The following is a 25,806-nucleotide window of genomic DNA, read 5'->3' on the forward strand; positions in this document are numbered from 1 at the left end:
ATAAGGCAAATATTTAATTGAAATACCTACAGTTAATATTCAATAATATATCAAAATTATCATGTAGCAGCAGTATACAGAGAAAAGCCAACACAAAACATGAAATTCACAACTTCTAACCAAGACAGTATCAAACATTCATACAATTTCCTACAGGTATTGAAATGAGCCTTCACACTCTTTATGGTATATCCCTTACCAAGGGTTTTCCAGCCTTGTCTGTCTGGGACTTTGTTCTCCGTAAGAGTAACGATTTCACAAGAATGTTCAATCGATTCTGTCCCGAGGCTACAAAAACAATCCATGGCCATAAATGATTGCATTTCATAAAATTACTGACTTGTACAAAAAAGCCTGACTTTACAATAAGTTAGTATACAATGTCATACTGATTCTGCATACTTTTCAAATCTTTCTCTTATTCAAACAGAGAAAATAAAATAAGTATGTTTTTATGATAAATGATGAATATGAACCATGTATCAAAATAAATGATGCATCAAGTATTTTTTTCAAAATATAAATTGGTAATCATATATATATATATAACAACAGTTTCAGTCATATACAGAAGATTCAACAAAAGACAGACTGAAATGTATATGAATTCATAACTTGCATGAGCATTAATTAAGCTTAGTATAAGGTAAAGAGATTTTTTAAAAAAATGTCCAAATTGTTGTAGTTTTGATCAAAAGCAAGAAGCAAACAAATGTATTGCCATTTCCTCCCCCCCTCCCCCTCCGGAAGGTCAGGAAACCAATAAGTATGTAATTACAATGTTGATATGTATTTTTTATAATTTTTGCAACATAATTATATCATCAAAAACAGCCAAAAAAATAAAGTCCCTCAAAAATCACTTAGTATACAGTAACAATTAAGACAGAATTTTCTCTAAAGGATAAATATAAGTAAAATATAAATATAAGTAAATATACCAGGTAAGTACTCTGTTATCCTCAATAATGCAGATATCAGTTTAAAACCTACGATAAAAATATCTTGGAGAAATCCCTGAAACAGTCTACAATTATGAAAGATGCTATTCACTTAACTTTCAATTCAAACTTACATTTTCCAGTATCTACTTGACGTTTCCAGACTTTGTACTCATCAAATGGGGAGCACCTCAGAAACCTAAAACATGAATATAGAAGTAAAGGGAACTTTGATTGTTAATTACTTCAATTAACAAATATATAATTCAACACACTTCATTTGCTTTCAAGTGGCTTTTGAAAAACATATGTATTTATTAGGTTTGTCAACCTCGAGTCCAAAGGCAAGCACAAAGATTGTTTTAAATTTAGTACAAAAAAACCAGAGTACACAGAGAAAGTACATATCATGCAGTTATAGGTGAGCAAAACCTCTTTTACCTGATTGATAGAACATTACAGTAAATCATGTCCAGTGTATAAAGTCTATGCATCCTACTTTCAGAGCATTAGGTGTATCTCTACCTTAACAGACGGTACACATCTAGAAGTTCAGAAAGTAGATGTTTTGAAGTTGGTTCTGTATTGAGCACTGGGTATTTCCCTACTGTAACAAAGGGCTAAAGTCTAGAAGTTGGTTCTGTATGGAGCACTGGGTATTTTCTTCTTTATCTGACAGTAAATGTCAAGAAGCTGGCTCAGCATTGGGCATTAGGAATTTTCCTACCATAATAGTACATGTCAAGACCTTTACAGATGGTACATATCTCAAAGTTTAGAAAGCAGATGCCTTAAGTTGGTTCTGTATGCGATACTGGGAATTTCCTTACCTTAACAGAGAGTACATGTCTAGAAGTTGGTTCTGTATTCAATACTGGGAATTTCCTTACCGTAACAGAGAGTACATGTCTAGAAGTTGGTTCTGTATGCAATACTGGGAATTTCCTTACCGTAACAGAGAGTACATGTCTAGAAGTTGGTTCTGTATGGAGCACTGGAAATTTCCTTACCGTAAGAGAGAGTACATGTCTAGAAGTTGGTTCTGTATAGGAGTGCCAGTGATTGCCCATCTATGAGAAGCTCTCAAGCGACACACAGCCATAGCAGTAAGGCTCTTATGGTTCTTGATGTTATGAGCCTCGTCCAGAATAATTCTCTCCCAAACAATTCTTAGTATGTTACACTGCAATGCAGGGTTGGACACCTGAAACACAGTCACAACTCATCAGTATGAATTAATTGAGATATCAACTATCCTTTTCTCAAAATGATCAAAAGTGAAATGAAGTTGACAAACAAAAAAGTTTCATACAGGAAAGATTTGAAAACATACACCTTTGAAAGTGATCTGACAAGCACATTTTTGATGAATTAATGTCCATATGATTTAGGTGATAGTTAAACAGGTAAAAAAATTATATGAAAACTACATTTTTTTTCTTAGAATTGAAATACATTGTATTGATATATACAGTAGTTGAAGGGAAAATATGACAGGGAAAATATTGCTTCCAAGAAATATCTGAATCTGTATTAATGAAATTAATGTTAGTAGTCAAATCACTGGGCAAGTTATAAAGTTTGAAATTAGCTTTTTGAAAAAGCATTCCATATCATGACAAATAAAAGATATAAAGACGAAACATAAACCTATAAAAACTTTAATTTCTATATCCAATTAAAAAATATCTTACCTCGGATTGTGGATTTTCTGTTTCATCTTCATCGTCCTTCACTGGTTCATCGGCATTTGTGTTCGAAGAGCCAACTTCTTTTGCAACAATATTATATGTTGTAATGACTACATCATATGCAGCGAGCCTGTCATTACAAATTCATAAGTTTAATCATATTACTGAGATCTACAAAAGATCTTTTCATTCAAACTTTTCTCCATTCTTCCAATAAATTCTAGATCACTCATTCGACAGAACAGATGTATTCAAAACCTGAATCATACCCTGAAAATTGTAAAGAATTGTAAACTCTAGTACCGGTATTTAATTACATGCCAAAATAATATTGAGGATGTTGAAGATCTACCTATCATAAAACTCACTTGTGTCTAACACATTGAATACATCAGATAAGTTGAATGTTTTGTTCAGTTTTTATTTTTTCTCTTCTTTATCTAAGTAAATTAGACACAGATAATCTGAATTGAATTGAATACTGCCTTTGTGCTGAATATATTTTGTGGTCTATCTCTTCTAAATTCATTCTCTTTAACAGTTAGGCTTTTACAGTGTTGTACATGTAAAGTTGTGATTCAGTGCTGTTGCCATGGCCTACAGCTTTTCGTAACTCACTTCAGTGATATAGATGTAATATCAATGTAGAATGTTCATGAGTACATATTTTTTTTAGTTTTATTTTAAGATATTGTAGACAGGATTTGTTACTCTTAAGGATATAAATATGAATACAATAATTGTATGTTTTTAGGTATCACTTTCACTAAGCTTTGTGTATGAGAATGGATGTGTTTCCACACATGTGCTGCAATTCCATGAGGAGTGTTTCACATTAGTTTTTGTTTTATATTCATACATGTGACTGTTTATCTAAATAACAGATATCGTTAGTGTATAAAAGTATAACATGTTTTATTTATCTACTTACTCATTACTGTCACGCCATGCAGATGAGAATAGGGTCAATCTTACATGCACAATGTCTCCGTTCATCGAAACACAGCTAAGTCGAACCATTAAATAAGTCAAATAATTCATTTGGTTCCATCGACTTTTGATTTGTCAATGCTTTACTGTATATGATAATTTAAAGGAAACCTGACAAACCGTTTAATATTTTGCTCCCTGTTTGGTCCGTGATATAGCAGAACAGATAAAAGGTTTGAACGACACCGTTTCTCAATCTCTTTGTGCCACTGGTGGATTAGGGAAGCTGGACACACAACCAGGGTGGCTTTAGACTTTACAAGATTTTTTCCAACTACAACACAACAAATCTTGGGATTATTAGAATAAATACAATACAGTGCACATTGCAACAAGTTTAATCTTCCAAAATAACAAAATGACATTTTCCAAACATATTTTTAATGAAGGAAGACTAGTGGTAGCACATTATGTAATATTTTATCATTTTATTTGGTTTACCAAAAAAGTTTGAAAGAGGATCAACATAATCATTCATTAAAGGTATCTATTCAGCATCAAGTTTAAAATTTTGTTTTCAATCTTAAGAACATTCACTATTTCAGCCCATTTAATTCCATCACATTCAGTTTTGAGTAATCATAAACTTTTTTTTGTCCACATCAAAATAATTTTTGCAATTTTTTTTTCAAATTAATCATTTCTTGACATCAGGTAAAGGTCAAGCAGTCTCATTTCTATGTAAATAAAATCTTTGTTTTCTCATCAAAATTGCAAAAATCATTGGCATCAACCATTTGCATATAAAAAAACAAATCACATTCCAGCTATTCACTTCCAATATCATAAACATTCCTGATTTTTATTTACTTTTTATAATCACCAACCTTTCTTAATTGCCTCATCGAAATTGCACTTTGTTATTTCCTTTTCTAAATGACTTAGTGGTCAAAATAATTCTTTCACCTAACATCTTTATTTATATCACTCACATTTCTTCATTTCCTTGTCTTTGCTTTTCCATTCCTCCTCATCCTCCGTTCGTTCTTCATCCTTTCGTGATTCATTCTGCTTAGCTATCAGTGAGATCATGGTTAGTGTTTTACCTAGCCCCATGTCATCCGCTGCAAAACACAAATATTGTAAAATAAGGTATTTGGTAGTGTACATTTTTTTTTACTTGCTATTTCATGGACACTTAATTTTATATTGAATTTAGTTCAATAAATATACTTAACATACTTATCTAAGCACTTCATAAACATATAAATTCAATGACATTACAATGTAAATCCCATACAAAAATGAACGTTTTTACAGTAATTTGTACATAAATTTGTATCATATTTGTATGCTCCCAGATCAAAAGATTTCGGGGAATATAATTTTTGTGCTGTCTGTTTGTCAAATTTAACCTTGCCCATAATTAAAAAACTGTATGAGGTAGGGCTTTTATATTTGGCATGTGTATTCCTTGTGACTAGACATTTACAGTGGTACCAAAATTGTTTACCTTCACTGAGATCTTTGAATAACAATTGCAAAAGCAATTGCAAACATAGGCCATAACTATTGTACCATAAGAGGTAGGGTTTTCATATTTGGCATGTGTGTTCCTTGTGACAAGACCTTTCTAATGGGTACCAAATTATTTTAACATGTGACATTAACTGTGACCTTTGATCTACATTTGAAAGCTAGCACATACCTTATGCAGTACAGTTTCAATTTCCCACTTCAGAACTTTGTTGCCACTAAGGCTAGTGTTTTATAAACACATCTTGTTCTAATTCAATTTTCATTATTGTAAATAGTAAACTAACCTTATTTGTTCGGCAAAACTTCATTTGTCCAAACAAAAATCAAAGAAACCCTAAAGGTTTATATCTGTTTGCCTACTAGACCCTATCCCACTGCCCTCAGGGGGTCAGTCAAATCATTTATACAAAGTCTCCTTCATCCAAGCATGCTTCATCAAATTTGGAGAAAATTCTATCATTCATACAGAAGATGGATAACAACGATTGACCAGTCCTTTGTTACCCATAAGAACTGAGTTGTCTCACCTTGCTGTTGTATGACATTCATGTCTTACAGATAAAAGCAGGGTTGTGTCCTCTTATCTATCAAGTTTTCCCACACTGAGGTGACAGCCTTACCAAGTTTACCAAGTTTTTCCACACTGAGGTGACAGTCTTAACAAGTATTCCACACTGAGATGACAGCCTTACCAAGTTTTTCCACACTGAGATGACAGCCTTACCAAGTCTTTCCACACTGAGGTGACAGTCTTAACAAGTATTCCACACTGAGATGACAGCCTTACCAAGTTTTTCCACACTGAGATGACAGCCTTACCAAGTTTTTCCACACTGAGGTGACAGTCTTAACAAGTATTCCACACTGAGATGACAGCCTTACCAAGTTTTCCCACACTGAGGTGACAGCCTTACCATGTTTTTCCACACTGAGGTGACAGCCTTACCAAGTTTTCCCACACTGAGGTGACAGCCTTACCATGTTTTTCCACACTGAGGTGACATCCTTACCAAGTTTTTCCACACTGAGATGACAGCCTTACCAAGTTTTCCCACACTGAGGTGACAGCTTTACCATGTTTTTCCACACTGAGATGACAACATTACCAAGTTTTTCCACACTGAGGTGACAGCCTTACCATGTTTTTCCACACTGAGGTGACAGTCTTAACAAGTTTTCCCACACTGAGGTGACAGCCTTACCAAGTATTCCACCCTGAGGTTGTTGTTTCTCCCTCCATGTCAGCCAGGCAAGTGCTCTTCTTTGATGAGTCATCAGAGGAACAGTTAGCCCCTTGGGATCTGTAAGCTCAATCTCCTCTCCAGGACAGGTCTCCAGTTGTCTACAATACAGACCAATCAAATTTATATTATCTTACCTACTCTGCGCTATTCAAGTACCAGGTAATTTGCTGGCATGTATCTTATACACTATGTACCAGGATTTCAGATTTTGATTCAGATTTTCTTCATAATATACGTGGGAGTGATAGGTATATGTAGGAAACCCAGTCACAGATAGCCATCATTTATTTAGGAATTCAGAGGTCAGACAGATTCTGATTTATTGGAATATACTTGTTACTACTGTTAGCTACACATGATGAATTTTGTTGGTACCTGATGAGCAGATCCAGTATTTTGTCACAATGAAAGAGCTTTAACAGGCTCACACTTAGGAACTGTATAACATGGTTGAATATAGTTTGTTAAACTCTGATTTCAAGAGGACTGACAGGTTAGGTTACACTCCAACTTCTCCCCCTCTATTCTCTATTCTGCCTTGAATCAGTGTTTGTGAGCTGTGCTCTGGTAATAGATCCAGGTATACAACACCTGTTTGCTTGCAGTGTTTATCATCCTGTCAGCAGCCGAGGCAATTTGTAGTAGCTGGTGGTTACTACACTGAACAACAAAGAAAGCCTAAAGTCACAGGAGTCAAGTGTGTTGCCCAAGACCATTGTCACTACAGCACAGGTTAGTTTGTTTTCAGCTTCCTGAGAAACACAAACTGTCCCCAGTAGAGATTGTTGAACCACACACCTGAAATCTTCACCTGAGTGTGCAGAGTCAAACACTTGACCAACTGAGTAATCACAGCTCCAATATATGAAGTGTAACAGGGTATTAAGTATTTATCACTGATCACACTCAAGATACAGTAATTATGTGACCTACTTGTGTAGTTTTTCTATGGCTTCCTTTGTGATACTGCCAACCTCCCTCAAACGGGCAGCCGTCATTCTCCCTCCATATAGCTGCATGGCTTGGGGGTTGGCTACATCAAAGTACAATGAAAAAGTTTTTTTAAACAATCTAGACACCAGTTTCATCTAATTTAAAAAAAAGAGGGGGGGGGGGGACAAAGCCATTCATTTATCTTAATACTGGTAGATAAGTTGAATAAGAGCAATATTACTCGCTCATATTACTGTCCATTTATTTCTGTTCTTATGAGAAATATTGATAAATACAATTTAAAGCTGAACATACTCTATATGCTGAGCCAAACTATTTCCATAATATGAAATGGTTTTCTAAGAATTATCTTCAACATTTTCAAATCAGAAAAAAACTATAAATATCTTTCAGAAAAAATCTTAATTAAGAGTGGCTAGATATTTGATGACCAGTTTTAAGAGGCCAATCAAAAGCTGCCCCAATCTATACACCCATGCTTCAAATACAAATCGACAAAGAATTGTAGATGTACAGTCAAATTTTCATATTAAATTGTATCTACACATATGTAGGTATCTACAATTTGAATGAGATGTTGCACTTTTATCTGGTAAGATATTTTATACCTGCATATAATTGCTGTAAAATGTGAGGAGGTAAGTGGGCTGTATGAGGCAGGATGCTGGTCTGACGAAGTCCGTCAGGATTGTGTGAGGCATGGGCACTTACGGGCTGTGCAGGAAGGCGAATCACCTTAACACCTTTCAAGGCATGGATAAATTTAAAAGACAAAATCAAACAACAGGACTTTCAAAGATTTCAAAGAAAGCCATCTGCAAACTAAGAAAAAAATTCATATTTACATTTGTAATTTAGCACATAAGAGCTGGATGTTTCTTATATACATGAAACTACATACTGTACAGATGCATATTTTAGCTGTAATGCTGTCTTGGTACCTTTCCTGCTGAGAGTATTGTGCTATTGTGCCAATTGTAGCTTCTGTATGTTACTTATACAGCAAGTACTGTGAATACATAATTTCATCTTTGCACCACTTTACTAATAAGAAATAATGTGCTGAAATCTCATTGCACCAAATCAAGTACATGGCCAATATTCTGACATGAACACTCAATGAACATAAATATCTTCTCCAAATTTTAACTAACACTATCAAATTCTTAATACCTGATTTGGTGTCATTTCATAATGATGAAATAACAACGAAAAAATCAAAGCTGTCGCTTTGTTAATCAGTATTACTGTTTCATCCTTGAATAATATCAACTATTGCAACTCTAAAATACAACCAAAAAAATCCACACTGGAAAGCTGAAAGGTAATTAAAAACAAAACATTTAAAGCAGGGGAAGTAGCTGTGTGTAAGCAGGTATGAGAAAAATAAAAACAATTATTTAACAGAAATAAATATTGACTTTAAAATCAAAACCTTATCTTTTCATTTCATTGCTATCCATCATGTGGATCAAACTGTTGAAACCTCAGCTTTATACAGTGGTATTTACCTGGGGGGAGTTGTTGGTGCTGTCCAGTACTTGTCTGTTGACCTTCTGGTTTGGCAGGTAGCTTAATCACTGTGATTCCTGGATTTTTACTAGTACCTGCTTTTTTAATATAGAAACTTTTAGTACTTTTGCGATTTCAATAAACAAACTGTACATACCAAGATTTTTTTTCACAATCAATGAACCTATCTTATTTTATGATATTTTATGTCACAAACAATCATATACATGGGTGAAATTTATGAGGCTTAATGAGTTTTGCATATTTAGTTTGTTCAAGTTTCCCCCTCATGTAAATTTCTTGGAGAAATCACTGCATTGATAATTGCCTACCATGAGGAGCTTTGTTTTCTAACCGACAGTGCTATATAAAGGGACTAAATCCAATAAATAAGGAGATACCTATAAGATATGAATGTCCCAGCTTCTATGCTTAGATCTGTATCATTGTTGGATGAATTTACAAAAGTTGTCAAATGTGACCTTTGACCTTTTAATAATTTTTTTTCTAATATGGTGTAGAACTTGATATTATGATACTATGGGTTAAACACATGTATGAACCAAATCTGTTTAAAGGTTCTCAGAATATGACTGATTTAGAACAAGACATGACAGAATGGACAGATATGGCTCACAGCATGGTATATATCACCACTCTTGAAATGGCAGGGGCTTAAGAATGAGCAGATATCACTACAATCTATCTATTTGCTTTTTGTGAACCAAGTTACATATCTAAAACTCATACCTTTTTCACTTCTAGTATTATGGTCAGAGATTTTTTTATTATAGATAGAAATGGTATTCTGAAGTTTCTCCACTTCTTCCATCAGCTTTTTACCGCGGTCTGGTAGGGTAGACATTTTCACAGTTGCTATAATTTGCTGGAAAGAAAAAAATATGTACAATTTCAGTAATTATGATAGAAAAAAGTATGATACTGGTATAAATAATGTTTTGAGTAGACCAATATTTTGTCATGTTTCATTTTAGCAGCAATTCTTTTTCTGGAATTTTAATAAGATATTATGAAAAGTTTAAAACAAAGTGCTCTAGATCTATTATAGATGACTGACCAATTTTGATTGCTCTTTTACTGGTTACATGACACTAACAGGTATTTTCACTAGAAGTAATATGTTTTGAAAACAAATCATTTTCAGAGTTCCAAATTTCTGGGAGTTAGTTGTATTGAAACGTGATATTCATCTATTTGTCTTTTTGTACGATCTTCAAGACTGAAGATGGTAAACACTGCTGGTAGACAATTTGTCCATGAGGTTTACCATAACCTGCATGCCACATTCTAATTCATCTAAATAGTGGCATGGTTTTAAACATATATACAGTCAATTTTGGGATAAGTGTACTTCCCAGTCTAAATATAGTAACATTTACAGTGATTTTTTGGGACTGAAATATTTGAGTCCTTGACCCAAGCTTTTCCTGTAGGATTTGCTTAAATTTTGAGAACAAACTATATCTCTTGGTAACAGGACTCATCAAGATCTTGGAAATGTTGGACTGAGCTCAACAGAAAAAATCCTACAAAATTTACTGATTTATAAAGAACAATATAGATTTCCAAACTCACCTCTTAAGTTTAAAATATTTAGGCCCTTAACATCACTGACGAGTCTGAAGTTTAATTCCTTTCAATATTTGGCTATACTGCATCTAACTTTAAACTTGTATTGAAATGTGTGATTCACTTTTGTGTATAAACACAAACTTTATCCATATGCTAAAATGCATATCATGGTACTTTTTTCAGTTGATAAAAGCACAGGATATCTGTCATATTGATTATATAAATGGATATTACTATTACCTTCTGCTTTTGTAACCGTTTTAACAAACTGTCGCGGACTTCAATGTCTTGCTTCAAACTAAGCTGGTTAGCTGTTTGAAAACCTGTATTACTTGTACTTTGAGATGTGTGTACAATGATTGGTTCAGGAACTGTGACCATTGACTGCCCAGTGGTCACTACTGGTTTTATCTGTGTTGGGACCCCTCCATGGTTAGACATTTGGGACAAATTCACAGTTGACTGAAGAGCTGTGTTCTTGTCGGACTGTACAGGAATGGTAGATTTACTGACATGTTCAATAGTAGACTGAGGAACTGTGATGTTGGCCTCCTCTGATGACATCCCTGGTCTTTTCTGTGTAGGAAGACTTACCTCTGCAGTTCCATTAGTCTTACTACTTATAGAGTCCTGTGCATGTGACACATCATTTATCTGACCTTGACTCCTGTCTGAGCCATGACCTTTTGTATAGCCTGTCTGTGATACAGAAGTGGGTGAACTGTGACTGACCACACCATTATTTTCACCATATTGTGTTAACATGTCACGCTCCTGATCTGCTAATCTTTCATCTTCATGTCCAATGTCACTATTACCATCACTGTCATTTTCATCGTCACTTGTCAGATCTATACAAGCAGCTGTAGACTCCCTTCGTCCACCCATTTTCAAATGGTTTAAAACAGATTTCTTTTCAGCACTGAAACCACTTTTGTCACTGCCAGTGGAGTTCTTCTGTTTACTTTGTGCTGATAATACAGCAAAACTGACTTCTTCCTGTGGTTGAGACACAACCTTGGCATTTTTCTTGAGTTTAAGTTTGCTACAAACTTTTGGAATTTCTTTGTCTTGCAGATCTTTTTGACCAGAATCAAGATCAAGTTTTTCCATTCTTTTCGAGATTTGATCTGAAGTTGTTGAATCAACACAACTCTTAGTGTCAGGTCCACCAGCATGGTCCACTTTAAGATTACTTTGGGTGTCCTTTTCTTTCGGACTTGTAATCTTCTCTGAAAATTTTGATGGGTTGTTCTGAAAATTAAAATCATATACCAATTTAGAAAAACAAACACATCTCAGTCAAAATGTTTTCACAAAACTCTGAGAAAGCCCTTTCAAACATTTTCAAATAGTTCTTCTGATATGATATGATAAAAAACACTAAACTGTAAAACTTTGCCTGATGATGAAAAACAAACACTCGTGTGATATTTTCATAATTATCATTAAACAATGTTTTTTCATGGTACAGTGTATAATAAAATAGATACGCATCTTGGGGTTGACTGTCTGTCATCAAACCACACTTTAGGCCTTTTATAATATAACACACATTCAATATATACTTTAAACTCCTTTTGTTTGTTAGGATATTGCCCCCATAAATAGATTGTTTTAAGGCAGGATGGGTTTGCATTACTTAACATTATTACCATTACTTTGGGGAACATCAAACAGGACACCCACCACATACTATCTAAAGCTATTGGTAAAGTGTCTTTGCAACAACAACTGGTTGATAACTATACCAGGAGAAGGCACTGAGTACCTTCATACCATATATCAAAAATGTGTCCATGTATTAGTAACTGATTAAACAGAAACAGTATTTATCAAGACCCAAGCCCTAAGCTATGGCTTATAAGTTAACACAATGTCAATCATTACCTTAGATGAATAATAACCACACCATGTCTGTGTTTCTGGTCGTCCATGGCAACGGAAATATTTCCTAAAGATAAAAAATGAAAAAAAAAAAAAAAAAAAAATGATTAAGAACTATCTTCATGCAATTTAAACTGTTCTCATCAATTTATATCTTTTTGAAGTGTGTTGCCTGGGCTGGGAGATGCAAACTGCACTTTTAATTACCCATAAGGTAGTGTCTTCACCTTTCCTAAAATTCCAGCAAAACAAAAAATAGCTCCGCAAACACGGGCAATACCCTACAGCCTTATTATAAAGTTGGGTGCAGGGCTGAGATTGTGAAGAACCTCAAAAAGCTGTGTAGGTCCATAGGCCCAACATGCCCAGCGAAAATGGTGATTGCTGGTGATGTCGTTTTTGAGATAATGAGCGGAATGCAAATTCAAGATGGCGGCCGTAACCGCCATATTGGATATCAAGTGATGACGAAAAACAATAGGGTTGTATTGGTCAATAGGCCCAACATCCTCAGTAAAAATGGTGACCACCGGTGTCGGTGTTCTTGAGATAATGAGCGGAATGCAATTTAAGATGGCACCCGTAATCGCCATATTGGATATCGCACGGTGACGAAAAACAATAGGGTTGTATAGGTCCATAGGCCCAAAATCCCCAGTGAAAATGGTGATGACCGGTGATGTAGTTTTTGAGATAATAAGCGGAATGCAATTGTGGACGGACTGACGGGCTGTGGGGTAAAAAGGACATGCTTTGTTAAACATTTACTCTTGATCTGCAAGCATCTTAAGCATTTTATACACATCAAACCTGTGATTAAATGCTCAATTGAATATCTGTTTCAATTGTTTGGTTTTTCTTTGACATGTAAACTTAAAAAAAAGCAGACATCAATGTTGACCCAAGATACAAAACTTCTGTATTGTTTAAATCACTTGCAGAGATTGAACCTGTATGTAGGGGCTTTCAAAGTTTTGACAGTCAATGGTCATCCTTCAATCAGTAGACACCTCATTATAAAGGACAATTTAAGTGGTCCAGCAACGGTCTGCTAAATACAGGTTTTACTGTATCTGCTACAACATGCATATACATGTTTAACAAAAACTCTGTTTCCTTCCAAAGATGATTTCCGTGATGCAAATGCTGTGTCATATGACATCTTTTAACTTTTCATCGTCAAGTTATTTTATTTCAAATTTTCAGGATATTTCAAATTTTTGTCTTTCCTTTCATTAAGTAACTGATCTATTGTATTTATCTTACAAGAAACCTTAGGGCCACTACATGAACACGACTATAGACTAATATATACTGGGACGTAGGCACATCATAAGACAATGACATAACATACAGTGTATTGTACCATTGTCCTGAGACAAGTATTTCTATCAAAACATAAGTAGATATAGTTGGGCATATTACAGGGCAATGAGGGGGATTGTTGGATATGTTTTCTAAAAATCAACAGATATGTGTGGGCTCATTTCTAGACAGGGAATAAATGCAGATCGCAACCAAATATTAACCAGTATATTTTATCTTCTCACCTTTGCTCCCCAGAAGTCTTGCTGTTTGACAAAGATTGCAGCTCCATTGTGTTACCTGGGTGGTTGGGACAATCTTGTGGAGCTAAACTGAGAGACAAACAATACTTCTTGTAAAATCAAAGCTATTAATATTCTTAGGAAACAATGATAAGCAAGTGAGAAAATGATCTCCATTTCTTTTGTATTTATCTCATTTTCAAACTAATGGAATTCAGTAGCAACAATGTAATTCTATATTGTTATAAAGTGCCAGAACAGGGCTCTCACACCCCATTTTGGGACTGGGGCCCAGGGCCCTTAGAATTGGGAAAAATAGTGGCGTTTTCCTTAGAATTGGGAAAACTTGGGGTCTAAATTGGGAAAAAGATACTATTTTGCATTGAAATATTCGGCCCCAAATCTGGCAGATCGAGAGCCCTGCAGAATAACCCTTACATTGATTTTGTATATCAAGTTGATGATTGCAAAACCTGGAGTTGAAAACACAAGCATCTCAGTCTTCCCCATAGTGTTCATTGTGGTATTCTCTAATAAGGATTCTTCCCCTCTCCCCCACCCAAACCTGTACAACTACCAATTAAAGGCACTAAGAAGTTTTGATAAATTCATTCAAATCCATTAAAGTTATCAAAATCATTAAAAATAGTCATTTCTTTTGCATGTTTTAATGGGTAGAGTACAGACCTGGGAATTCAATTACCTATGTTATAAAAATTACTGTACACCCATCCTACTAGAAATAAATGTGTTTCTTACTCTGTTTTCTGTGCAAAGCCACAGGAGTCTGTTCTGCTACATACATAGAAACTCATCCCTTGGGTAGCACCAGCTTTGGTTCCTGTCTTCAGCATGCATAGCTGATCTGTTTGGGTTATAAATCAAAATTTTAAAAAAATTCAACTAAAAAAACCAACATCATTCTTGCATTGTTTATATTCATGTCAGATCTAATTTGGACTCAATTAATACAAAAATAGACAAATTTGTTGCTATAAATAACAAGAGTTGCAGGTAAATGTCCATGAAATAGTTAATTTGTTACTGCAATAGATCACTCTAGACCTATAATAACATCTATTTGGCAATATTTATATAAGCACACACCAGGTAACAAGCCAATATTTCCTATATTTATCCTACAATAAGTCCAGGAGGTCTTAATATCACCTGTGATGCAGATTAGGAATTGGGCTGATAACAGGACAACTTTGTAGAGAAGCATCTGTTTGTAATTCAACAGAACAGGTGGGATTATTGTCAACACAGACTGTGACACTGAGGACCATCCATCCTTGACTAAATGGAAATCCCCTCTTACACATGCTGACATGTGCTCTCAACTTCTACCATAGCTGATCATGATAAGACACTTACATATATAGAGATATACTTAGATATACAATTAAAAATGTAAAGGTAAATACAGCTATTACGACAGCATCAAGCTACCTCAAGCTACATGTCCCCTATACCTGGCCTGTGATAGCCTTTCAAAATCGAGGATGAAGGGGAGCAGTGAAAGGTCATAAAGGAAAGATTTTAAATAATAAATTCTATTGTATACATGCAAGTTCTCACATATGTACAGTACATTTTATTTGAAAGATGTAATGTGGACAATTATTTGACTGCATAAGATGCAAAAACTGATTCAGAAATTTCTTAACACTGATCACATTTACTGTGTGTTACTCTAACGATTTGAGCAGCGCAAGCCATGATACGCCCAATATCAGGTTGTCTTGACGAAATCGGGCTATGTACCAGATGTACCGGCGTTCCAGTACCTGATCAGGTGAGTTGGCGACACTATGACTACAGCCAAAAAGTCGTCCGAGAGATTGCAACGAACCTAGTCAGATTATAGCTGTTTACATGTCTCGTAGTTATAGTGTGACGATAATGATGGGAAAACAAATATATATATGTGTGTGTGTGTGTCATTATTTAATTTCGATTTGCGATATGGTCGCCTGTGATGATAAGACGATTTACGTATCATATTTATTTCACTTTTTTATTCGAAGCCCCTCAACAAAATGAAATATATGGTGTGAAGACCAATTAATCCAAAGTGAAACTTACCATGCTTTAGACAACGAACTGCTTCCATTCTCGTCGATCTATATTTACATCTGATGATGCATTTCGACAAACTTCCGGCAATACAAACATAGCGCGTAAAAGTAAAATATTAAACTCGATCCAATTACAATTAGGTTTACAAACGAATGCTCCAATCAAAATTGTGGTCTCATTTGACAACCGTAATGGATTACGCAGTTCGTTTTCTCGCATTTTGTTATTCAGGTTATATACACATTCGACTCTCAGTAGAGATGTACATATTTTTATGTGTATGAAGAAAATTCTTTTTAACGGCCAGGGTCATAATAAGAAGTAATCGTGTGCATCTACGTAATTTTTTTCCGTTGTGTTGTTTATTATTTTCTTTAATTTAATAATCAATTACATATTAATATAGAGTCTAGTATCAAACACAATACAATCGGTTATACTTCTTACTTACTACCATTAACAGTAACATTGAAATAAACGTAGATGTTTATTTATTTAGTTTATGTTGTTTTTCAGTCATTAACCGGATTAGACACACAGTACTCTCATATTGAGTAACTTCTCTCCACTGAGGAAATTTAAAATGTACCTGTATGATTCATCAAGATTAGTAGTAAATGTAGGTACACTTGTATGTGTTTTGATTTTTAAGAAATTAAAGGTAATAACAAATCCCAACAGGACATATTTCCATTTGTGTTAATTGTGTTCTACTCATATTCCCTTATCATTCTTGTATTTAGACCTCATAGTTTACATGTATCTATAAAACTTTTTACTTAAGTCTCTTATGTTAGTGGCTCGAATAACTGGAGTAAGAAATGCTGATAATATTTTGTTAAACTGTCGGCCCCTTAGAATCCTCAAAAACATCAAGAAAATACCAACCATATTGTACAAGTGGTCATCCGGATATTTTATCACGTTTTCCATTTTGATATTAGGAAAGTCCAAGACCGGAAGTTTCACCGCCTGATACAAAAATGAAGCAAGATTGATAAAGGTTTGCTTTCGTCGTAGAATTGATTCTAATTAGTTTTATTTTGAAATATGTATTGTATGATAAGTAGCAAAGCTGTTAAATTACAACACAATCTTCTGGTCATTTGTTAGAATGAAAATCTAGATTTACTATTAGATTTGTGATCACGTTCAGTCAGAGACTACTCCAACAATGTTAGAGGTTTACACGGCGAGATACTTTTGATTGGCGCCGTGTAACAGATCCGCCAATGTAATCAGGTGGACTAAGACCTCTTATAGGTATAGGAGTAAGTCAGAGACGTGATATACACGTCTCTGCGTACAGTGTACAGTGTTCAAACCGGGATCCTTCACATTACAACAAGTGTGGAACGTGAACCTAATATTAAAGGTACAAGAATGATAATTGACTCAGTGGCACATTTTTCAACAACATATCAGGATCTGCTGGTATTGCAACAATATGTACACTGATTCACAATTGATTACAATATGACAATACAATAATTATTTGTGAACTACTGCATGATGTTAGTCCGAAGGGCTGTGACTATGTATCCACGATTTTATTTTTGCCTTTGTCGCAGATCGCATCAAGAAAAAAATAAGTCGGTCCTAGATAGTCAAAACCCTTCGGACTAGTCTGATGTAGGCATATGGACTGCAATATATGGATGACGTATTTTCATATCTTCGTATATCTCCAGTGATAATTATCTTAGAAAACGATTAATTTCAGTCTGATTTTTCCTCTGTTCATTGGGACTCAGATCTGCAGATGTCTGAGTCATAGTCGCTTATCATATGCATAACTCAGCAATAATTTTGGAACCCACTAGACTGTATCTATTATTAATGGAGCTCATCAAAATTTTGCAAACATTATTCTGCTCCTTTTAAACAATCCTACAAAATTGCTGTCAACTCCTTTTCCGTCAATTTCAGTAAATATCCAAACCAGAGGTATTTATAAATAATAACATATAAATTGTAAAATACTAAATTGTTTCTTAAACTCTACCAATGTAATTCTTTTGTATCCATTGCCTAGTTAGTCTGAAGGGTTCTGACTGTATAACAGATCAACTGTGACCAATACAATCCCTAATGTAGTTGGAACCCTTCAAACGTTTGCCAGGTAGATATTATATTATCATTATACATGTAGCTGCATCATACATAGTTTACATACAAGTAGCAGATTAGTTAATTACATTTATTGACATAAGATTACGGGTCTACCTTCTAGTCAATTTAAGAACAAACATTAAAGATCCGACATGTCAACAACCAAAGAAAAATGATGTACCTTTGTAAACCTCTTGTTCTAGATTTATTACAAAATAAAAAAAAAAAGTTATTAAAACAAATTCCATTACATTCTTTCATTTTGAAATGGTTTGTAAAGATTGAGACAGTAAATGCTTGTAAACTTCACTGATCATATTTTACAAATGTATTTCTGGTATTTTCTGTTGCAGAAATTGATTTTTAAATATTACAAAAAGCCATGAGCATCAGTACAGATTCTGTTGCTGGGTCTGACAAATCCCTTATTCAGAATGAGAATAACGATCCAAACATATCAGATGGAGGAACAGGAAATGGTGCTAGGAAGAGGACTGGATGCAGGTCAAAAGCTCAAAAGGATGGAGCGAGTGAGGATATTTACAGGAAACTTTCAGCGATCAATGGAGAGATTAACAAAATGAACAGAAAACAACTTCAAGAGCGTCTCACAGAATTGAAAATGGATACAAAGTAATTATCTATTGATATCTAGGATTTAAATTTAAGATAAAGAGACATTCGTAATGTTTCTGAAGGATTCTTTGAAAATTATTTTAACGCATATGTACAGAATTATGCTTTTTTTTAGGTATATTCAAGCCTGGGTTGTCTGTAAAGTTTGAAGTCTTTTAAATTCTTTTAATATCTCATTGAAAGTTTTCTCAATTTTTACGAAACAATGTAGAGTAAATGTTTTTCTTATGGTGTTTGAATACCTTTTAAAACCAATATAAATATATATATATATTTAGTGATTACATATATATTTCAGCATACTGTTCTATATCTTAATATTCTGTTTCATGCAAGAAACTCATGTGAAACATATACCTTGTTGAATAATGTAGTATTAAGACTTTTTAAAACTACAAGTTTTATTTGATTTTCAGGGGTGTAAACGATGTTCTAAAGAAGAGGCTCAAGTTGTACTATAGACATAGAAAACTTATGAAAGCAAATGTCCGTGTCCCAAGTACAAAACCATTGTATGATTATCTACTCATCATAGACTTCGAGGCTACTTGCGAAGCTGATACACCTGGTTATCCACACGAAATTATAGAATTTCCCATTGTCCTCATCAATGTTCATCAAAACACTGTGGTAAGAGTGAAAAAAAGTTATCTTCTCCTTTTTTAGGGAATAATGCAAGGCTTTTGGCAATGGAAATTATTAAGTCTTATAGTTTGAGAATAAAACACACAAAGTTTTTTTTGTTTACAGGTAAGTTTATGTTGACTTTAAATTTAAGAGGTGGTTTTGTTTTTTGTTTGAGCAAAACTTATGTCATTTGGGGATCTTAAGGGCTCAATGTCCAAGTCTGATAATCATGCTTTTTCAGTGGGACTTGTCGAAATTGTTTGAGAATCCAATAGATCTTTTAGTAATGGTTCTCATCAAAAATTTCGAAATGTTGTGTTGGACTTGTTTGAACAATCCTACTTTACTGGACTTACCAGTAATTTAAACAAGTTCATTTTGAGGGTTGGCACTTTTAAGTTAACTCTTTATGACTGAAACATTTTGGTGAATGTGATGGGATTCAATTGCATGATGTTAAGTGTATATTGGATCTCTCTTATCCAATCTCCACTAATCCTATTATTTAATGATTCTTAAGTAATCACTAACTCAGATGTCCCAGTCCATAAGTAACCAGCCACCATCAGTCCAGTTGTCTGAGTCACAAAGTGTCCACTAATCCAGATATTTAATGATTCTTAAGTAATCACTAACTCAGATGTCCCAGTCCATAAGTAACCAGCCACCATCAGTCCAGTTGTCTGACTCACAAAGTCTCCACTAATCCAGATATTTAATGATTCTTAAGTAACCTTTATTGTTTATTTGTTAGCCTTCTGCAGTCTCAGAAAATAAAACTGATCATCGGCATACATTAATAAACTAAGAGATACCTCACAAAATTCAATTGCATCGCAGTTTTGATATAAATCATTTTCTAGATCGTTAATATACAGAGAAAACAAAATTGGAGATAACAATTCACTTTGATACAATCCGAGATTACCAGAAAAATTGTCAGATAATAATCCATCTTTTCTGACACAAGTTTTTACATGAGCATACAATGATTGTATAATTTTAGTAACCACTAACCCAGGTGTCCCAGTCCATAAGTAACCAGCCACCATTAATCCATGCATCCAGCTCACAAAGTCTGCAATAATCCAGATATTTAATGATTCTTAAGTAACCACTAACCCAGGTGTCCCAATCTAATAACTAGTAACTAGCCACCAGTAATCCATGCATCCAGCTCACAAAGCCTGCAATAATCCAGATATTTAATGATACTTAAGAAAACAATTATTCAGTTATCCCATTTAAAAAGTAACCAGCCACCTCTAATCCAGATTTCCCATTAACCTACTGCTACTTGTCTAATCCAGACAGAACAGCCACTATTGATCCAGTCATATCACTAACTCTACTACAGAGTAATACTTATATTTTGTTGTGTCCACCCATTTCTTACCCTGTTATAATTCTTAATGAGTCACCAACTATTTTTCCCATGTCCTCTCTCTATCTGTTCTTTGAGTAACATTCACATGTACATGATTAAAACGAGGAATAGTAAAATCCACCTGAGGACTATTGTGTGAAAGTTTATAAAATAATACAATGTTCCTAACATTTCACCTGATATTACAGCAATATTAATATGGTCTGACACACACAAACACAACGTGTCATTAGTTGATCTTCACTAGTGTGAAAATGTTATCCGAGGTGATTTTTTTTATACACATTGCATGGGGGATAACTCTATGTTGTAGGTGGATGAATTTCATTCCTTCTGTAAACCGGTGCTGAATCCACAGTTGTCAGAGTTCTGTACAGAACTGACTGGTATTACCCAGGCAAGTAACAGACCTTAACTTAAATTCCACATACCTCGGTATCAACAGTTTATAATTTAGTTATTTTTAAGGAAGTGACAGTAATAATCCTCTCGAGCTGGTAAGCAGCTGATTGCCTTAAAGCTCCCAATGCAAGTTAAAAAAAAAGGTCATTTTTTTTTTAGATAAATAAGTTCCTGTTACCCAAATGCTTACTGAAGTGTATAACATCACTATAATTTCAAGTTACAGTATTGATTTATAAAAACTGACACACAATAATTCCTAAAAAGTTCCTATTAGCATATACATATTGTTAATAATATGAAGTACTCAGGGATATGAACAGGTAGTTTACTCTTTTCCAAAGGAGACCTTTTTGTTTCTTTTGCAGGCAGATGTAGATGCTGCTGATGAATTTCCAGCAGTCTTTCAGAAAGTCGAGGAATGGATGAGAGAAAAGCACCTTGGCGAAGGCAATAAATTTGCAGTTGTCACGGATGGGTAAATATGTGTTTTTTTCATCAAAGGTATACCTGAGATCAGAGCATTATTCATTTGACCCTTGACCTGTGGCAATAACAAAAGTTAAACTACCAGTGTGAAAGCATTTGTAAAATAAAAATGTTTCTTGAAACTCAAGAGAAAATGTCATTTTTGGGAAACATACCCTTTAAGATTAATATTCACACACCTTATCTGTCAAAAACCTGTGTAATATGGACACCTCAACTATAAAGACATAATCTTTTTTATGTAAATTGGAAAGAAATTTGACCCTTTTCTATCCCTTGATTGTAACAGTGTTCATGACATTCTTTACAGATTGTTATGAAAATTTGAGTTTATCATATTTCTTGGTTTTTTTCAGGCCTTGGGATATGAGCCGCTTTCTTTGTCTCCAATGCCAGCACTGTGACCATCCCTTTCCACGTTGGGCCAAAAAGTGGATTAACATTAAGAAAACATATGGATCATTTTATAAGTGTCAACGTAAAAAATTGGAGGACATGTTGATATATCTGGGGATGAAATTTGAAGGTAAACAGCACTGTGGCCGTGATGATTCGAGAAATATAGCAAGGATAGCTATTAGACTGATAGAAGATGGTTGTCGAGTCAAAGTGAATGAATTCATTTACAGTTATCCAGGTGCCAAATTTCTGAAGTTTTCAAATGTAGGAACAGAATCAAGTGACAGTGATGAGAAGGAGGATAATGATAGACGTACTGAACGAGCTGATGACAAGAAAATGAAAGAGGTCAAAATCAGCACACATAAGGATGACAAAGATGTTACTACAGCAATGAACAAATTGTGTATAGAAGAAAAGACAGAGGAGAAAGAAGAGGATTTGTCTGATCTGTTGGCATATTATAAGCTGCAGAAATCTTGACCAGATGTATCATCTATGAAAGACATTTTGGATCTTTTGTGTTTTTGATAGTAAATTACAACATTTTGAATTGATAAATAGATGATATAGGACCTTTCCTGCTGTTAAGAATGAATCAGGATATTTTCAGTTGATTATGAATTAAGAATATTTTGTTTTGTTGATAATGAATTGCAACAGTCTAAATCATATTTTGTTTATTATTTAATTCATTGATTTGGTAGGAGTTATAAACATTGTATGAAACATGTAATAACTCTCTTGTCATCTCATAGATAAATTACTTATCATGATTGTTTCCTCTTTGAAAAATCAGCTTGAAATTTGTACATGTTTAAAGGGAAAATATTGGAGTTTTCTCATAATTCTTCATAAATATTAGCTTTGATCAATAGAATCTACACTTGTGTCTATTTCATGATGAGTAAAGTATTGCATTATTTAATCCGACTCTTGCTTTAAGGCATTTATCATATTAAGATATTGATCTTGTTGATAAACTCAATATAACACTGACATTCATGATAGATCTGTACAAAGTTAATATCTTATATTAATATACTAGTCCTTCTCTGGTAAAATAACTGCAATATCTCTTGTTTTTTAGTAGAATCATCAACAGCAACTAATTTATTGTCTCCTGATGGATTAAAACCCCAGACTAGGAGTTGAAGTATACAGAAATGTACCTGTATAAGGTATTTACCTGTATGGTCCCTTACTGTCCCCCCAACCCCTAACAGCCTGGGGTCAGGCTTAATGCAGAAATGTTCCCTACTGACAGCCAACAAGTATTACATAAACTTATTACACTGTCTTTTTTGTCTGCTTAAACTAGTAATACAGTTTTGCTTTTTTAGATTTTGTTTGTTTTTAAAATATCATTATATATTTGTTTTAAATTTTCTACCTTAAGACACCAAATGTGTTTCAGAAGAATGAAAAATTTCTTTTGTTTGAAATTCATATTGAAATCAATATTTATGGTTTTTGTTTTATTTATTGTTTTTATTCCAAATTGAAGCAACTTGAAAATTTCTCAATACATATGTCTTAGTATGAACAGACATCAACTTAAAGAAAGGTAAACAAATCATGTTGTAAGTGATAATTATGTCCCCCAAACGAAGTGGGGTGACGTATTGTGTTTGCTCCGTTTCTTCTTATTATTATTTTTTATATTATTCTTATTTATTTCACTTTCTTCCACCAGGAAGGTTTCTGACACATTTCTCAAAAACTATTGCATGGAATTTAACAGAACTTTACACACATATTCATACATGCGAGGCGGAGTGCAGGCCGCTTGAATTTTTCCAATCGGTCATCTGAGCAGTCAGCTGTGGTCAAAATTTGGCCAAATTTTAGATATGGTCTGATTTTCATGAAAATTGGTATATATGTATAAGGTGGCACTAGGAGCAAAATGGCGTAGTCCATTTTTTATTCGGCCAACGATCGGTCATCTGAGCGGTCAGCTGTGGTCTAAATTTGGCCAAATTTTAGATATTGTCCGATTTTCGTGAAAATTGGTAAATATGTATTAGGTGGCACTATAGGAGCAAAATGGCGTAGTCCATGTTTGGCACGACTGCAGGTCTGATTATTGTTATCATTTATTGCTGAAGGGGCCATTTGGTGGACATTTGTAATGGTCCTCATTACAATTAGTACTTGTTAAATCATGTGATTTGAAATAAGCCATTCTCTTAATTAAGAGTATTTGTATAACAACCCCATTTGATTTTTCGCCTTTTTTTATCCATAAAAAGAAAGGCTGTGTAAATTGTGATTGGAGTGAAAAATTGTTAGTTTTATAAACCTTTTATATAATCTTCAGAGGGCAAAATAAAAGTGATATCAATTGATGTATAATAGTACATATTGAAATTACCTGGATAGACAATATACAATATTTCATGCTTGGATGGTTTTTTCTTTGATTTCAGTGAAAAAGAACATTCTATCAATCAAAATTTAAGAAGTAAATCTTTAATGAATAAATATTAAAGATCTACAGCGTTTCATGTTTTCTCTTTATCATTGGCAGATGTTGCTACAAGACATTTGTCCAGTTACTGTATGTCCAATGTCCATCATGTGTAACGATAATATTTTTCAATCTCTTGAGACCTATTGCAATATTTTGATGGAACTTTGTGATAATGATAAGTTTGATATGGGAATAGAGGCTGTACTTAAGTACTGAAGATGTTACTAAACCTAAAAAAATCAGTAATTAAAGGACCATTAATACAAGGAGGAAGCTGAGAATCACAGAGAAACAGTATGTTATGAAGGACCATCTCGGTTTGGTTTTAGTAGGTCACGGTATAGTACAATATTCAGAAAGCGTCTTTCGTCTAGTTTCAATGATTTTTGAGGATACTAAGCCATTAAGGGATTTTTAGTGGTGTAGCTTTAATGCAGTGTTAAGTTTAGCATCGCTATTTCTTCAAAGAAATGTTCACATGTCTTATCACTAAGAGCAAAAACAGAGAAAAGAAGGGAAAACTTTCGCAGATCATATGACGACCACAATGGTGGGCGCCAAGACACCTCTGGGATCGCATATTTGGTTATACTCTCAGTTTCTTACAATGAAACTTTTCTATATAAACTTCCTACCCTTCACATTCAACGTTATTTAACGAGAACAAAGTCATTTTAAAGAAAAATAAAATGATAAAAAGCGTGATTGTTGATAGCCCCCTTCTTACTCCATATCTTACATTTCTAGATAGATAGCATCTCTATCGCCGTTTCGCGACAGCCTTTTCACTAGTCGGGCTCCTCATCCGTGATGTTTGAAGGTGACTGGTTGACTTTTGACGCCATTAGTTGATAACTATTAATATGTTTAGCTGGATCATCGACCAGTACCTGTTCCTGTTCAGCCATGCGGGTGTTTATCCGAAAACCCTTTAAAGTCTATCAATGTAAAAAAAAAAATACGTAACCGGGTCGTGATAACATAGCAGTGACTGCAATATGTCATGAAATGATAGTAATTAAAGTTCACGATCGCTGGCATTATACCAAGGAAGAGAAGGGGAGGGAGCGCGCAGCTGGTAGTAATTCCTCACGCAGTCAGGAAGACATTTTGTTCTGGTAGCTGGTTCCAATTGATCACAGTGTCCACAAAAGTGAGTGATTATACCAAATAGTCTATGATTAGTAAAGTCGAAGAGTATGTGCTATTTCATGTATTGTTTTGTTTCTTTTTTTTTCCGGGAGATTACTGTTAAAGTGAATATCGACATCTGAACTTAAATAAAACCATTGCAAAATTTGAACAAAAGAACCATTTTTTGCTGAGACTCCTGAAAAAGTACAAGGAATACAGGACTA

The 25,806-nt window shown here is 34.3% G+C and overlaps 2 protein-coding genes across 2 annotated transcripts in view; one reads left to right on the forward strand and one right to left on the reverse strand.

Moving 5' to 3' along the window:
- The window catches only part of LOC132552399 (transcription termination factor 2-like), a 22,832-nt gene extending 6,878 nt beyond the window's left edge, over window positions 1-15,954 (reverse strand). Inside the window, exons 1-16 of the mRNA XM_060216567.1 lie at window positions 15,927-15,954; window positions 14,598-14,703; window positions 13,842-13,928; window positions 12,295-12,358; window positions 10,645-11,658; window positions 9,562-9,697; window positions 8,811-8,906; window positions 7,908-8,042; window positions 7,279-7,378; window positions 6,304-6,443; window positions 4,555-4,686; window positions 3,743-3,896; window positions 2,636-2,762; window positions 1,952-2,145; window positions 1,076-1,140; window positions 200-288 (exon numbers count right to left, since the gene is read on the reverse strand). Coding sequence (XP_060072550.1) covers window positions 200-288; window positions 1,076-1,140; window positions 1,952-2,145; window positions 2,636-2,762; window positions 3,743-3,896; window positions 4,555-4,686; window positions 6,304-6,443; window positions 7,279-7,378; window positions 7,908-8,042; window positions 8,811-8,906; window positions 9,562-9,697; window positions 10,645-11,658; window positions 12,295-12,358; window positions 13,842-13,928; window positions 14,598-14,703; window positions 15,927-15,954 — 2,667 coding nt within the window. The remainder of the gene's footprint in view (window positions 1-199; window positions 289-1,075; window positions 1,141-1,951; window positions 2,146-2,635; window positions 2,763-3,742; window positions 3,897-4,554; window positions 4,687-6,303; window positions 6,444-7,278; window positions 7,379-7,907; window positions 8,043-8,810; window positions 8,907-9,561; window positions 9,698-10,644; window positions 11,659-12,294; window positions 12,359-13,841; window positions 13,929-14,597; window positions 14,704-15,926) is intronic.
- A 2,063-nt stretch (window positions 15,955-18,017) lies between these two features.
- On the forward strand, window positions 18,018-22,703 carry LOC132552374 (3'-5' exoribonuclease 1-like). The gene is made up of 6 exons (XM_060216541.1): window positions 18,018-18,042; window positions 18,386-18,665; window positions 19,085-19,298; window positions 20,996-21,083; window positions 21,457-21,562; window positions 21,930-22,703. Exons 2-6 carry the CDS (start codon window positions 18,415-18,417, stop codon window positions 22,453-22,455), a joined length of 1,185 nt encoding a protein of 394 aa, XP_060072524.1. The 5' UTR covers window positions 18,018-18,042; window positions 18,386-18,414; the 3' UTR covers window positions 22,456-22,703.
- Window positions 22,704-25,806: the final 3,103 nt, after the last annotated feature.

The sequence above is a fragment of the Ylistrum balloti genome, unplaced genomic scaffold (assembly GCF_031769215.1).
Source record: "Ylistrum balloti isolate Yb309-2 unplaced genomic scaffold, AGI_CSIRO_Ybal_v1 Utg370246, whole genome shotgun sequence".
In the NCBI taxonomy this organism is placed as follows: Eukaryota; Metazoa; Mollusca; class Bivalvia; order Pectinida; family Pectinidae; genus Ylistrum; species Ylistrum balloti.